Genomic DNA, 15027 nt, shown 5'->3' with positions numbered 1-15027 from the left:
AACTTTTCAGCACATTGTAAGAACAGGAGGGAAATATATGCCAACACTTTCATTAAACATATATAACCAGACATTACCAGGAAGAACATGCGCTGTTGGAGGCCTTTTCCGGACAACTTGCTGAGGCACCCTAACCTGATGAACTCCTGCAAAACACAACCCGTCTCAGCATCAAACCGTAACAAACACATCCTGCAATATTAACAGGCTTCAGTATTAACCATAAAACATCACTATGCTCAATGGCCTGAGGACAAGATACAACGCTTTAAAGAGCACAACAGTTTGTTGTACATCTGCAAGCATCATCCACCCCTACCCCCGCATCTCTCATTCCCCATCTCTTTCACTCACCCTTCCTGCGGCAGCGAGATTGTCGGTGCCAATCAAATCTTTCTTGAGCTCCAGCAGCTTCTGGTAGTTCTCTGTCTTGACCATGCTGCTGTGCAGCTGGGTGACCATCTCAGACACGTCCGCTAGAGCCGCTGGGGAACAGGCCAGCACACAACCACAGCTTTAGCACAGAAAACTCCCTTAGGGGCAAAGCTACAAACAAATTACTACCATCTCTCTCCTTCTCTCGGTGGATGTAGGTGTGTGTATGTAGGTGTGTGTGTATGTGTGCACCTGTGAGGGTAAAATTGCAATGTCATCTCTGGTCTGAATGTCCAAGAGCTGTATTGTTATGATTAACAAATCAATTTTCCCAATCACGTCTTTGTCTTGTGCCAAACCCACCCAACTACCCTCCATCTGTGTGTGCAGGCCTGCCCTTCCCTCTGGAGTCTGTGGTTGCCCTCCCTCACCTCGGCAGTCTCTGAAGTCGGCGTGCGCGGGGGGGTAGTGTTTGCACAGGCGCTCCAGGATCTGCTTGTAGTGCAGCAGCCGGTGCAGCGGGCGCAGCAGGAAGACGGTGAGGGGCACGTAGCACACCTTCTGGAGCTCAAAGTCTCGGCACAGCCCCTCCAGCTTCCGCGAGGCCCGGCACGCCTTCTCCAGCTCCAGCAGCATCTCCGACTGCTTCTGCAGGTGAGCGGCCATTTGCTGCAAACGGAGCGAGACACGAGTTAGAGCAGCAGCCACCACTCTTTGGAAATGGGGATGGATTTTTCGGGGATGGAGTCCGCGTACCTTTATGCCCTGAATGTTCTTCAGCATGACGTCACCGATGCACTGGTAGTCTCCTTTGATGTGAGCGTTGGAGCGTCCCTCCCTAACAGAAAAACAAAACATAAACATCATTAGGATTCCAGCAGTCATTTTAAGCAGTCAGCTTTACAGCAACTACTCATGAAAGCAAACAAGTCATACATGATGATTAAGTACCATCACCCAAATTTATGTTCCCGCTAACCTGCAATTTACAAGAGTTCAACCGACAAATGAAAAATCTGTCACTATCTACTCCTCTTCATGCCAGTATAATTCCATATTAAATCTCTTTTCCTGTCGAACACCAAATATCTTAGACTGCACAGTGATTCACAGCACAGCTCTTTTTGACTCTCTAGAAGTGAATGGTGGCCTCTTTTTTGATGTCCGTGTCCATTGATTATTCACTTTCTCCTGACAAGCTGCACTGACAGGCAAAGGGTGACAGCAGGCGTGAGGTTGAGGAAATTATGGCAGAAATGGGGCAAAGTCCTTCAAATTGGCCCCCGACACGAAGACATCAAAATCACCACCAGGTGTCCCACTTGAGCAGAGCGCATAATGTATTCCCTCCTAATGATTCATGCAAACAGATAAGGCAGTGCTTCCTTCAGCACCACCACCCCCCTGCCACGACACGGAATAACCCCTCACAACAAAGGACACATACAGTAGATCTAAAGGAAGACGTCCATAAGGAAATCCTGCCGCATGGCATTTTCCCCTCTCTGCTCTCCGCGACTCCAAACGAGCGGAGCATGTGTCCGCTGTGAGGACGCTCATTGTCTCCGCGGCTGCCGAGGAGGCTGGCTCTCTGCCTGGAGCCTCTCCATGTGTCACCATAAGGAGGACTGGGGTCCGGAGCCTCATCCCCTGCGACAGCCAGACAGAGGGCACCCGGGGGCAAAGGGACCCAGCATTGTGGCTCGGCCTGTTACCGTGGAAACCCCTTCACTCCCTGGGGTCATGTGGTGAACCCCTCTCTGATTGCACGGCGTTGAAAACAGACAGAGCTACAATAGAACCCCGTGCTGGGATCAATGAAAGCAATCGTGATTGTCCTCAAGAGACGAGTGGAGAGCTATCTGTGTGTAATTGAAAAGGGGGGGTGATTTTACCTGGCTAATTTTGCTGCATTTCTATAATGCATGTGATTAGGCATTTGTATTGGAGAACGTAATTGCATCCCTGTTAATTGTGTTTAACAGGGGGCTTGAGCTTGGTCTGTTCACATGCATGACAACGTCATGGACACACACTCACCATAGAGCCAGTCTCTGCTCCACCTCCCTGAGAAAGCCTGTGTGGAACTTGTAGAGGGGCTCAAAATTGGACAGGATCACGTTCTTTAGAGAATCAGGCGTTGCTTCCTCTTTCTCCAACATACTCTGAAATGACTGCAGTGAACAAATAAGGAGAGACAGGGAGAAAGAGAGCGTGAGAGAGAGAGAGAGAGAGGTTTCCCTCAGTGATGGTAATTGTTTAAATTAGGTAGGGTTCAGTTACAGCAGGCGCAGCGCAGTGTTATCTGTTATCTGACGGGGGGAAATACTGCAGTTTTGGGCTGAATTAGGACACCATCTGCTGCTGGGCCTACACTACCCATCCAGCACCCTGCCCGATGGAGTTGGCCGCATTCGCTTTGGTTCAGGAATCACATGTTTATCCTGTGACTTCTCCTGAAATCCTGTAGCCACCATGTGATCGATGCACAAATCAATAGCGCAGCCGTTCCAGGGGCTGCCCATGGGGACAGCTTTCAGTTGTCGCTACCTGATCTAATTAAACGGGGAAACACTGTCTGGTCTGTTATAGTCAGATGGGAAGGGAAGGAGAGAGGTGGGAGGAGAGAGAGGGGAGAGAGGGAGAAAGAGGCAGGGAAATAGATAGACAGAGAGGGTGAAAGAATGAAAGAAAGCAAGGCACAGAGAGATAGATATAGAGAGAGAGAGAGAGAGAGAGAGAGAGAGAGAGAGAGTGTTGAGACTGGGAAAAGAACCCTTGTAAGCTGGTCTGTGGAGAGCCTCCGCAGCTGTGAGGAAACAGGTTGCTGCTGGAAGAGAATCAGCCGTTGAGCAGCAGCTGCCACCCAGATGAATTCCCTTACAACTGGAACCCTCATTGTTAAAAATAGAAGAGGAGTGAAAGGGAAGGAGATGGAGGGAGAGAGAGAAAGAGAGAGAAAAAGAGAGAGCAGAAATGCAATTAAGGGAGGGGGAGAAGAACGTGCTGGAAAATATGATGAACACTGATTGTACCATCTAACATGAAGGAGTGCTTTACAGGAGCTTCCAGTACAAAATAGATCTCAGATTCTGTTCACTCTGACACGCCTTTGTTGTGTTAAAAAGGCACTGCTCTACAGAATATGGTAAAGGCACCGTTTGTTTCCTTCAGACTTATTTACTCTTAAACAAAATGTGGACTGCGCAACCCAAAAACACTATTAGTTCAATGACTTTTCGCATTGTAGTGCTTGATTGCATATTAATAAAAACAACCAACTGAGACGACTATACTGTTATACTGTATTCTGTCTACATTTAGCCATTTACAACAATCATTTAATTCATTCAGTCATTCATTCTTCCATTTGTCTAAAGGCACTGTTGACTTTTCCACTTATCACTGGATAATATCTTCATTCATTCATTTTACAGCGCAAACTGACACAACAACAACAAATCACTACAACATATTGCTCCCTCTGCACAGGCTCCATGCTTGGCTTTCCCCAGTGCAAGAGGCGGTGCCACTCTCTGCCCTGCAGCAGCAGGAGAATTGACCAGCTGTGCTGCCATCACTGCGGGGGCTTAAGCGAGCTCAGTCTGAGCGCCACACCAACACGGCAGGTCCTTATTAACCACAGTTATTTTCACCCAGCACCAGGTCCTGCTCCTCCATCTCGTCTTTCTCCTCTGGGACTGCAGTGACCAGACAAAGATGAGCACAGGCCAGCAGCTTAGGCTAAAAAAAGAAACGGGTCTGGGAACCTCAGTGGCTGGGGCCTGCCAGTGCCAGTGTTCCCGTCCGTGGCTCCAAGGTCACAACCTGCAGTTATCGCCACAATCAGAGGAAGTTGTGCAAAACAACACCTGTGCTCCAGTACATCATTGGGATAACTCATGTGAAGAGTGTTTCCTGTGTGTTCAGTGAACTAGAGTGTACAGGAACAGATTAACTTTTGGCAAGAATGTATATGGCTAAAAATATATAGTGGGACTATACTGCTAGTCTCTGGGGAGAGGGTTGACCCCTGGGTGCCTTACCACTGTTATCACTTCCAGGTCCTTCAGGTAGGTTCTCTCTGTGGTCAGTAGCTCCTTGGCAACGAAGTAAGCTTTATCTGTTGGGAATCGCTGGAAGAAGGGTTTATAAAAGGTCAGGGCTTCCCTTGGAACTCAACACCACATACTAATTCACACACAGGGTACAACACAGCAAGGACATTCCCACAGTGTTTGTAATTGTGTCCGAGTCTCTGCAGTGCTTTCTGGCACGTAATTTAGGCCAACCAGGTCCTTACGGGTAAAAAAAAGATTCAAATGACCCACATTAGACACGGAGACAATATGCAGAAGATTTTTGTCTCTCTGACACACACACACACGCACACACACACACAGAGAGACAGACAGAGAGAGAGACAGACAGAGAGAGAGACAGACAGATAGATAGAGAGACAGTATACACAGAGAGAGACATACAGAGAGAGAGACAGACATACAGAGAGAGAGACAGAGACATAAAGTCCAGTGAGCAGACCCCTCTCTTAATGGCTGACTGTCTGACTCACCTTCCTCCGCGCCTCGTCCTCATCATCGGTACGCGTGGCTGCGTCATTGAGCAGCGGGCTGGTGAGGGGGGACGGCTGGGGGCCGTCGGGACTGTGCCCAACCCCGTTGGCATGGCGCTGGCCATTGACCATGCCCTGAGCTGCCCCTAACAACCGGGGGCTGCCGGAGACCGGCTCTGTGGAAACGATGGAAAAGAGAGAGACCGAGTGAGAGAGAGGCAGAAAGAGAGAGATAGAGAGACATCAGATAGCTGAATTAAGCTGTGTGACAAACCATCTATTCAGAATGAAGTGAGTGGTAGAGAGTGACTACGCTGCAGTGGAGCGCCAGGCTAGCCTACAGCTGCTGATGTGCATTCATGCAGCCAGACGCTGATGAGTCACCGCACCCAGCCCACTGCTCTGGTCTGAACTCAACACACAGGCTGTCTGGCTCATCAGACCGTCGAAGAATTTAGCTAGAGTGTGTCTGAGGCAGAGACTGCAGGTCGAACAAGAGAAGACTTACCTACGAGCCCAACTACTGTACTGCACGCTGCTACTACTACTACTACTAGCCTCTATGGCACAAGGTTGCATACTTGCCCATAACTGAGTCCTGTCCTCTGATTGCACTGATTGTGTTGACACAGACAAAACAGTGATTAGACAACAACATCTACTACCTTCTATGGAGAGGATATCCACCATAACCACGAGACAACACTATGCCAACAACAAGACACACGTACAGACACAGACAAATGTATGTATAATTCACACATTCACACTATACATACATTGCTCCAAAGGATGATAAACAAAACAAAGCCATAAAACTAACTATGACAACATGAGGGACATGGAGAGGGGTGGGGTCTACGGTCTACAGGTGATTATGGGATCATGGGGTGATCATGGCGATGGGCTTTAAAGAAGATTCTTGAGTCCCACTTCACAAAGGCCAGCTTTATTGACACTAGTGCACAACCGCATACAGGTTTCTTTAAAAAAGTGTAGAAAGTTCTTTCAGTGAAGAAGAGAGATAGAAAGAACAGTGGCAAAAGTCCAGTGTGTGTCAAAAAGAAGCACAAGACTACAGTACATAAGAGTGTTACAGTACTGAGTGTGAGTGAGTGAGAGAGAGAGAGAGAGAGAGACAGGAGGGGAGATAAGGAAGGTGCAGTCCCATGGGGTCCAACACAGACACAACATTTCTGTGATATAAGTCCCATTTGTCCCATTAGTCTTCTCCTTTATCTTAATTCTGCACATAGAAAAAAGACTGAAGTTTCTGGCTTTTATGTATTTTGCCTGTAGAAAATGTAGGCCGGAACTAATATTTTGCTACAATGTTATCTGAAATAATTTAACTATTGTCACATATATTATTAAAATTGACAACATTCTTTACCACAGAAACATAACCCACTGGAGGATGTTTTATTTGCACAATGAGACCCTGATGCCACTGACTGTACTCGTATATCAGCGGTAGCGTGGGGGGGCTGGAGAGGACAGGGGTTGTGACAGTGCGAGGTGACGATACAGTGTGAACAGCCAGGGGAGCAAAGAAACAGAACACACACACCACACCATGCCAGTGATCTGGCTTCCCACCCTGGCACTCTACCGCCAGCCGAGTGGGTAACACAAGCTTGCCTGCTGCGCTGGGGACTGGCACAGCAGTTTAGTACTTCATACAGTGATGTGAGTTACAATGAAACAAAGCAGAAGCAGCCAGGATGGGTAAAGCAGTAACCTTGACAGTTTTTCCCTCTGGAGTTTGGTTTGAAGCCATAGAAATGTAAGAGCATGCAAATGGATGTACACGTTAGCTGTGTGCAGTGCTTCCCAATACAACAAAGCCAGCAGGCAAGGGCTTGGTACATGTGTCAGGATTCTCTTAGGAAAATGCAGTGATCCTGTAATGAGCAGAACCCTTTGAATCCCTGCCTGGAGTTTCACATGTCGCATCTCAACGCTAGTGTCTGCGCCGGCCAAATGTAACACGACAGAGACAATCAAAATATTGACCCTGTACTTGCGTGTGAGTGTTAGAAAATGAATGAGGCAGGGCATGCTGGAATGGATGTGAGACAGGGAATAGTGACGCAGAAGAACGCGAATATATAGACGCAACTGTAAATGTATATATGTCCTGCTATAAACATGCTGATTATAACATTATTCTATAGTGATGCTGATTGCTAAAAGGATGTTGCCAATTTGCAATTGGAGCTGTAATATTAAAATATGATGCAGCAGACACTGACCTAGATAATACATAAGGTCCATCTAATATGGAGTTTCTAATGAGGATGACGTGCATTGAACAATGGCTGCCGTCAAGCCCTAAGGCAGCTCAGCCCTCTCAGAGCTACACAAGCCACGCCTGCCGAGAGCTGTCCTTTGCCTCACTCGTTCGCTTCACCCTTCCACTAACTGCTCTTCAGCAACATCACGCTCCAATGTCATGGTCAACTGGCCCTGCGCTCTCTGGTTCCAGGCTAACAGGATCACTGCATTCAAGGGAAGCCAGGTTAACCTTTTCTTTTTTCTTTTCGAACAAACAGTGAGAGAACAGTAAAAGGTCAAGACAGTCGAGGAGCGGGGGGGATACATGCCTGCAGAACTGTGGGGAAGGGGAGAGTAGGTGAGACGTGACCTCCAAAAGTGCATGCTGACAGAACAGTGCTTTACATTGGACAAAGGAAAAAGTCTCTTTTCTGAAAATATTAGAGTGTATTAGTGTGTCCAGATGTTTCATTCCATCATTTGAACCAGCAGAACCACAAAAGAAAAAACAGCAAACATACAGTATGACAATGACAAGAATGAAGCCCAAGCCACCTTTGTTTAATGAAAGAAAAAAGAACAAAGGAATCAGGGAGGAGGAAAAACAAAGAAACCAAAGAAAAAAAGGGGGTACACAGAGTGCCAAAGCCAAAACTCCTTTATGCTGTTTGCAGTGAATGTCTGTGGGGATAGGGGAAAGGTGGGGTGGGGTGCAGAGGGGTGGGGTGTGGAGGGGAATAAGTCCATGTGTTGTACAGACAGGAGGTAAAGGAGCAGACAGAGCAAGCCACATGAGTGGTGGGAACTCAGAAGCAGGATGGCGATGCAGTGGGCCGTCCCAGAGTGGCTTTCCACCGCTGGCCAACAGACCGGCATGTTGTGTAAATCAGTGACAGTGTGGTGTCAACAACAGAATTATACTGTGCACGCCTACAATATGAACGTTTGATTCTATGGTCCCCTTCAATTCCATCCGTGAATCGACTTAAATATAACGTCACAGTGCGACACTGAAAGCCAAAAGTTGCAATACATATGCACACTAAATGGAAAAGCAACCAACCAAGACCTTCGCCGATGCACCATATGTGCAGAAAAAGGGTTATAGTAAACATTAGATATATTGAATATCAATCAATGACCATTGTTAGGATAAACCGCAGACTGCAGGGCGGCTTTCCCAAAGCCCAACACAAACGAACACACTAGAAAGAACTGCTGAAACGGATATGTATTCTTGTTGATGTAGAAGCTATATTAGTTGTCCTCATGAACACTAGTAGACATACAATCAATACGACATGTAAACATTCTAAGCTACTGCATAAGCTACCTTTGTGTAGGCAATATGCCTGATCCCTCCCAAACTCATTCCTCTACAGTGCATGCATCTAAAACATACAACAAATATCACGAGAATGTAGTTGAAAGTACAAATAAGCAACAGCAGTCAAATGATCTAAAACTGAAATCACTGTCCTGTATTTGTGAAAAGAGAACCATTTTACCAAAGAGAGTTGAAGGCATCTGAGGGATGTGCTCTAGTCTACTAATGTCAAAATAGTGTGGAGCAGCGCTGCTCCACAGGATAATATGGCACTAGACATTCTTTGAGGCTCTCTGGCAAAGACAGAGCCGCAAATACAATCAAAATGGAATAAACATGCAAGCCTCATAAAAAAAGTTTCTCATACAATAAAAAACAGCCTGCTCCAAGCATCTGCAAAGGTCCACAATATCGGTCTCATGGGACAGAGCCCAGGAACAGCCGCTTCATGCGAACCCACAACAAGTGCACTGAAACCGGGATGCACGCCCCAATGCTCCCATGCAGGGAGCCAAGCCTCTCGGCCCTCCTGACCGAAACCACCCATCTATCTCCTTCCCACTGGAATGACATCTCTGACGTCCCTGAGCCAAGAGGCTCAGCCACTCTTGTTCCATTCCACTCCTTTTCCATGCTTACCAAACCCAGCATGCAGGCAGGCCAAATGCCACGACAGCTTATTGCTACTCTTTCCTCGGCCGTCTACTAACAACTGAACACCTGCGCCCCGTCCTCTTCACTGAAAGTAAGGCAGCCGTCCTCCTCCGTCTCCTCATCCAGCTCCAAGCTGCCAAATGAGTACTTACTCCGGGGAAGGCGGGGCGAGGCGTTCATGGCCATGGGATTGCCGTAGGCCAGAGGCTGGCCGCACGAGCTGCTCGACTCGGCCTCGGAGTCGCTGGACTCCGTGCCGCTGCTGGTGGAGCCGTCGATCATCTGCACGGCCCCGATCTGCTCCAGCCCGGGCCGGCCGTGGGGCCTTAGGGAGGGGCTGGAGCGGAGCATGCCAGGGGGCGTCAGGCCATTGGCCATCATGCGGCGCTCGAGGGCGGCCATGCGCTCGACGCGCGACAGCACAGGCCGGGAGTCGCGGGCCGGCGTGGAGGTGGCGGGGCTTAGTAGGTAGGGGTCGGTGTCGGAGCGGTTGCGCGCGTTCTGCAGCTTCTGCAGCTGCGGCGCTCGGCTAATCATGGGGGAGTAGTTGCCGTAGCGCTGCGCCTGGTTGGCCGGGTGGCCAGGGCGCACGTTAATGCCGTGACCACTGCCGCCAACGTAGCCGTTGTGCTCGGCGTGGCTGAGCGAACCCGTCCTGTTGAAGGAGCTGAGCGCAGGGCTAGAGGTCAGGCTACGGGTGCCCGCCGCGTGACGGGACGGGCTGTTCCGCAAATCCGCACCGGCACGCAGCACATCGTCTATCACCGTGCTGTGGAAGGGCCCGCGGGCGTAATAGGACACGTCAGACAACTCAAAGTCGTCGCGCTCTTGCCCTGGGGCGTCTGGACTCGGGGGGAAAGGAGGTGTATGCCTGCCTTTCATTTGGCCCGTGCCTCGCTCCCGCTCATATTCCCGCTCTGCGTGGCGCTTTCCGTTTTGGCTGCCACCGCGGACGAACCCTGGTAAAGGATCCCCGTCCCCGTAGCCACTGTTAGCGTTGGAATGGGACCGGGTGACTCTGCCCTTGGCAACGTCGTACTCGCTATCTACATCACTGCAGTCTATGTATGGGATGGAGGAGCTGCTGCCCTTAGCAGCCCGTGATGCTGGACCTGTGTTGAGGGGCTCGGCTGCCTGGTGCCTGCTGCTGGACAGTGTTGCTCTCCCCCCCTCTTCGTGCCGATCCTCGCGGCCGTTGCGCTGAGACGAGGGGCTGGCACGATTCCGCAGGGCGGGCGAGTCCTCCGCGCTCACCAGCGCCGGTTCCTTCCAGTGATGCTTGGCTGGGGAGCTGCTCCTCTCTCGGGCAGCACACTTTGCACTCTGCTTAGAAGAACACGAGACAAGACACAAGCAAGAACATTGTTAATCGGTGCAACAATGTGAAGACGCTGAACTTAAGACTTTGATAGAGAACAATAGAAGACTTTAGGTGGGAGTTTTGTCCTCATACAACTCTACTGATAAACATGTAACACAACAGGCGGAGGCACTGACTTCTTTTGGCACTTGGGAGCGTAGTGAAGGCAGTGGAGAGTTACTGTTGCACTGGACTTTACTGTGTTTCCTGGAGAGAAAATAAAAAATAAAAAAATGCTGAAGCCTGAATGCTCAACACCTTACAGACTCTCATGGACAGGTTAGTGAGGCCTCACCTTTCAAAGGGAATCTTTTTAAATTCTGTGTCTTTCACAAAATCAATGACCTGCTTCTGTGTCCGACCGCTGGTAAAGGAATAGAAGTGCATTGGAGGAAAACAGAGAGAGAGAGTCAACAAGAAATGTCAGAACATGTGCTCAGTGTGTCTGTATCAATGTCTTCCATACAGATGCAGTGTTCATCACACAACAGCCGTCTACCTGAATCTGAAGGAGGATCCTCGGCTGAACAGAACCGGCTTAGGCTTGGGCTTGGGCTCTTCGAAAAGCCGGAAAAAGGCATGATACTCCACACAGATCTTCCAGAACACCTTGCAGCAGTCGCGGCTGGCCATCATGAACTCCAGCGTGTCCTGGTATGCACTCTGCTACAGGGCACAGGTCAGACAGGGTCAGCATCCACATGGCTCCAAGCACATAATCAGTCACAGAGCCAAACACTGGTTGGGGTGACTTACATTCAGGTCTGGTCTGAGTTTGATAAGAAATCTTTTCCGCTTGAAACTCAACTTCCGCACTTTGGACCAGTTGAAGGCATTGATCTTTGTGTGACCCTACAAGACAAAAAGAGATTTATTTTTTCTTTAGTCTTCAGGAGGACCTAAAACATAAGAGCCCCCACCACTGAAACAGAACCCCGGTATGAGATGAATGAATCACCTGAAAGACGAGGACGCCAGTGTGAGCCACTGATAGGCTGAGCTTGGAGCCCTCTCGGTCCTTGGCTGGGTGCAGGCGGACGCCATACATCTCCAGCCTGCGAGCCACCTCCAGCAGTTGGAAATCTGACACAGCTGGCGTGTGCCCTCTGTAAACACAGATAAATGTCAACATAGCATCATGACTGGACATCAAGCTGATGTGGACTTATAATACAGCTTATACAGCTTATATAGAAACATTAGCAGTTAGAAAACACTACACAATGTACACACACACTGGATTTGAATGCTACTCCTTTTCAATTGTCTTACAATCTTACAATATTAGGATGAACTTCAAACCGAAGTCCGGTAAATGCCTCAGCCAAGTAAGAAGGTGTTCACATGATTTAACTGACAGCTCCGCGGTTGCAGGGAAACAAAGCCGCTGAGATTTGCCTCGCACAATCTTATCTTTGCGAAGCTTTCCTGTTTCCTGCTTAATTAGAGATTTAATTCCCAGCATGGCTCTCTCCCAAAATAACTGTGGTTTGTGTTATCAGCTGAAAATGAAAAGACCCAGAAAAAGAAGAACAAGTCAGAGAGGCTTGTCCGAGCCAGCAGTGGGCCTTTCAGCCGTCAGCTGCCTGCTGAGCTTGCATTCTTCCCTCCTTGAGTGAGTGTCGTGAAGGTGAAGTTCTTATTTATGTTTTGGCCCACTTTCAAAGCATGTCCACATTGATGAGGGGAACAAGGAAATTGTGGGAAAGGAATACTTTTGCACTTCTCTTTTTCCTGCGGAGCCACAGAAGCGCACTGTTCCATGCGGAGAGCACTGACGGGTTCACTGATGACATTTAGCACAGAGGCTCAGTGAGGACCAGACATTATTCAGCACTCGCCCAAGTTTCAACACGCACACAAAACATGACCACAGAAACGCTTGCTCATCAAAAGCAGGCCAAATCCAACATATTCCCTTTGTCCTAGAGGCAGACGCTGTAATGTCTGTGGAGTTTCCACCTGAAGAGCGCAGATCCAGGTGGCTCCTTGTCTTCTGGGGTGTGTAGTGCATGTCTCTTTGTTATTAGAGCAGGCAGCCGGAGCACTTCCCTGCCACACACTTGCCTTCGGGCTTAAACCACAGAAATGATGAAGGGGTGGGGTAAGTGGGGGCGGTGGGGTGGTCTAACTCAGCCGAACACGGAAAGACAGTTCCTCACGATACAGAGAGCTATTAAAAGAGCTGCGAGCTCCAAGCATGCGTCACTCCAGATTAACACAGTGCCTGAGGATGTGGTCTGATACTCCGCCCACCCCTCAACCCAGTGATCAGTGGGATGATGGCGGCAACCAGCGAGTCTACAGCACAATGTCACATTGTACCAATGAGACTGAGCACAATGAGAGGATGGGAAGAGGGTCTGAACGTACACATGCTTGTGGTGAAACTCCATGATCTTGTCTATGAGGGCCATCTGGTCCGGAATGTAGCTGTTGTTCAGGAGGTGTTGCCGACACTGAGTCTCCTCAAAGTCCCCGATTTCAGCTGTGGACAATTAAACACAGAGATTAGCGAAAGCCGACGGATGTATATTTTCTACATGTGAGTATGCAGATCTATGAGAACATTAGAGATGAAAAGTCAATATGTAGTGAAAGATTGTGTGTGTTTGTTTTCAGGAAACTGCATCTGATCACTGAATACATTTCATTTGTAGACTTAAAGGTAAACTACAAGCCTATATGGAGGCACCTAAAATATCCCCAAGTGTATCATGAATAATTGAGAAAAACATGCATTCTCCATCACTGTTAGCTGCTCGCTTTGATTAGGGCTACTTTGACAGCCAACTGTCAGAGTCTGGCCTATTTGGACACGTGGATGAGCTGTTTCTCAAAGGGCTTCAAATCTCTCCGGATAGAGAGCGACATATTTGCCTTTACTAAAGCTGCCTGGCAGATTTCATGAAGCGAGAGCTCAAAAGGTATCCATGACAACAAATACCATCTGAATTGGTTTTTCAACGCTGCAATGTGAAACCTCAAATCTCCTCTCTACCTCTTGGAAGAGCCCATGACTAACCCCAGCATTTCTCAAAGAATCGTTTCAATCATTCCAATTCAATCATTTAGGCAGTTAAATGAACAGAACAGACACTTCACACCTAGTTAACACATGCAGGCTTGGCCTTCAAGAAAACCCCTAAAGGAAAGCAGCTGAGTATGACTCACATTGGATGATGTGGGAGACTAGCAGAGCAGCACTGCTGTCATTGCAGGTAAGTCGGCCGCAGGCCAGGTCATACTTTATCTGCAGAGCAAACAGGTACCTGGGGAAGACAGGACGAGACAAGACAGTCAAAACAACAGCAAACACTACATTCTCCAGACTATCCTAGAGTTAGTCCACATAACAAAATGCCCAAGGAAGAGACAGAGAATGCCCAAGTAGTCACAGATTACTTGAGTACTGCTGCTTAGCAGACAGTGCACTATAATTTGTCATCATTAAAGTTATTAATCCAAGATAAAAACCAAGCAGTGAAGAGGTCCAGTGATGTGGGGTCACAATGGCGAAGCAGATATTATGTTGGTCGACATATTAATGACATAAATCTGCTGGAATTTTGTACCACGGGCATCTCCCTATGCATTAGCGGCCATGCTCTACTGGTGCCTGGATCACTTAATGCACTTAACCACACAGAGACCAAGTGCCAATGGCACGGTGCTTTTGTAGAGGTGCTACGATGGGGACTGTGGATGACAATTGGCAGACTTATGACAGGTATTGGCTCTGGATAATCCTATTGAGGCTTACTGTCAGTAGTATGTCAGCTGCATGAATACAATTATTCTAATGAATCAGGAAAGGGAATAGATTAGGCAGCCCAGCCGCTGCGGATGTTTTGATTTGCATTCTCTGGCATATTCCAGGCTTTCTGATGCGAAACAGGAGGGTGACTTTGAAGCTCTGGCCTCTGCACATAAAAGTGAGCAGGCAGATGAAGTCATTTGGAGGCAGCTGTAGCTCACCTGGTCAACTCCTCCAGTAACTGGGCATGGTCCGGGGGGAAGAACTTCACCACGAAGCGCAGGACACATTGCTTGGGCCCTGTGAACATGACATCAGGATTATACTGGCAGACTGGAACATCAAAAGAGTTCCCATGGCAAGATACCACAGGCGAAATTATTCTCAGCTTTTTTTTTCTTCTTTTTCTCCAGGTTGAATCGAAATGAAATGGCCAAGTCTTGTGAAAGAAACTTAGGAGATCAAGACTCCCATTGCTAAGAAGCCCATGCTGTTCAAGATAAGGTTTAATCTTTTCTGAGGCTGACTGCACAGAAAGAGTCTATAAAAGGTTTCATTGGACCACCTCCATGCTTAATTGTCCTTTTCTTTGATCTGGTGTTTAAAGCGACATGATGTCACCATATGTTTTGGTCATGATTGCTTCCACTGGCTACACTGCAGAGGCGTCAGTGGAGGGTAGAGGTGTGTACACGTGTGTACGT

The 15027-nt window shown here is 48.3% G+C and overlaps 1 protein-coding gene across 4 annotated transcripts in view; it reads right to left on the bottom strand.

The window, feature by feature from the left end:
* The window catches only part of LOC105908039 (FERM, ARHGEF and pleckstrin domain-containing protein 1), a 46333-nt gene that overhangs the window by 5496 nt on the left and 25810 nt on the right, over positions 1-15027 (bottom strand). For 3 of the 4 annotated variants that reach the window (XM_012836495.3, XM_012836494.3, XM_031559009.2), the window contains 16 exons: positions 14545-14623; positions 13741-13838; positions 12940-13054; positions 11525-11672; positions 11323-11418; positions 11066-11232; positions 10862-10930; positions 10704-10773; positions 10319-10529; positions 4949-5124; positions 4422-4511; positions 2416-2549; positions 1132-1213; positions 807-1044; positions 355-485; positions 78-146 (listed from right to left, as the gene is read on the bottom strand). In XM_012836495.3, coding sequence (XP_012691949.1) covers positions 78-146; positions 355-485; positions 807-1044; positions 1132-1213; positions 2416-2549; positions 4422-4511; positions 4949-5124; positions 10319-10529; positions 10704-10773; positions 10862-10930; positions 11066-11232; positions 11323-11418; positions 11525-11672; positions 12940-13054; positions 13741-13838; positions 14545-14623 — 1973 coding nt within the window. The remainder of the gene's footprint in view (positions 1-77; positions 147-354; positions 486-806; positions 1045-1131; positions 1214-2415; positions 2550-4421; positions 4512-4948; positions 5125-10318; positions 10530-10703; positions 10774-10861; positions 10931-11065; positions 11233-11322; positions 11419-11524; positions 11673-12939; positions 13055-13740; positions 13839-14544; positions 14624-15027) is intronic. The other variant, XM_031559004.2, reaches the window with a different exon arrangement.

The sequence above is a fragment of the Clupea harengus genome, chromosome 2, assembly GCF_900700415.2.
Source record: "Clupea harengus chromosome 2, Ch_v2.0.2, whole genome shotgun sequence".
NCBI lineage: Eukaryota > Metazoa > Chordata > Actinopteri > Clupeiformes > Clupeidae > Clupea > Clupea harengus.
This window is presented reverse-complemented; position numbering and strand designations above follow the sequence as displayed.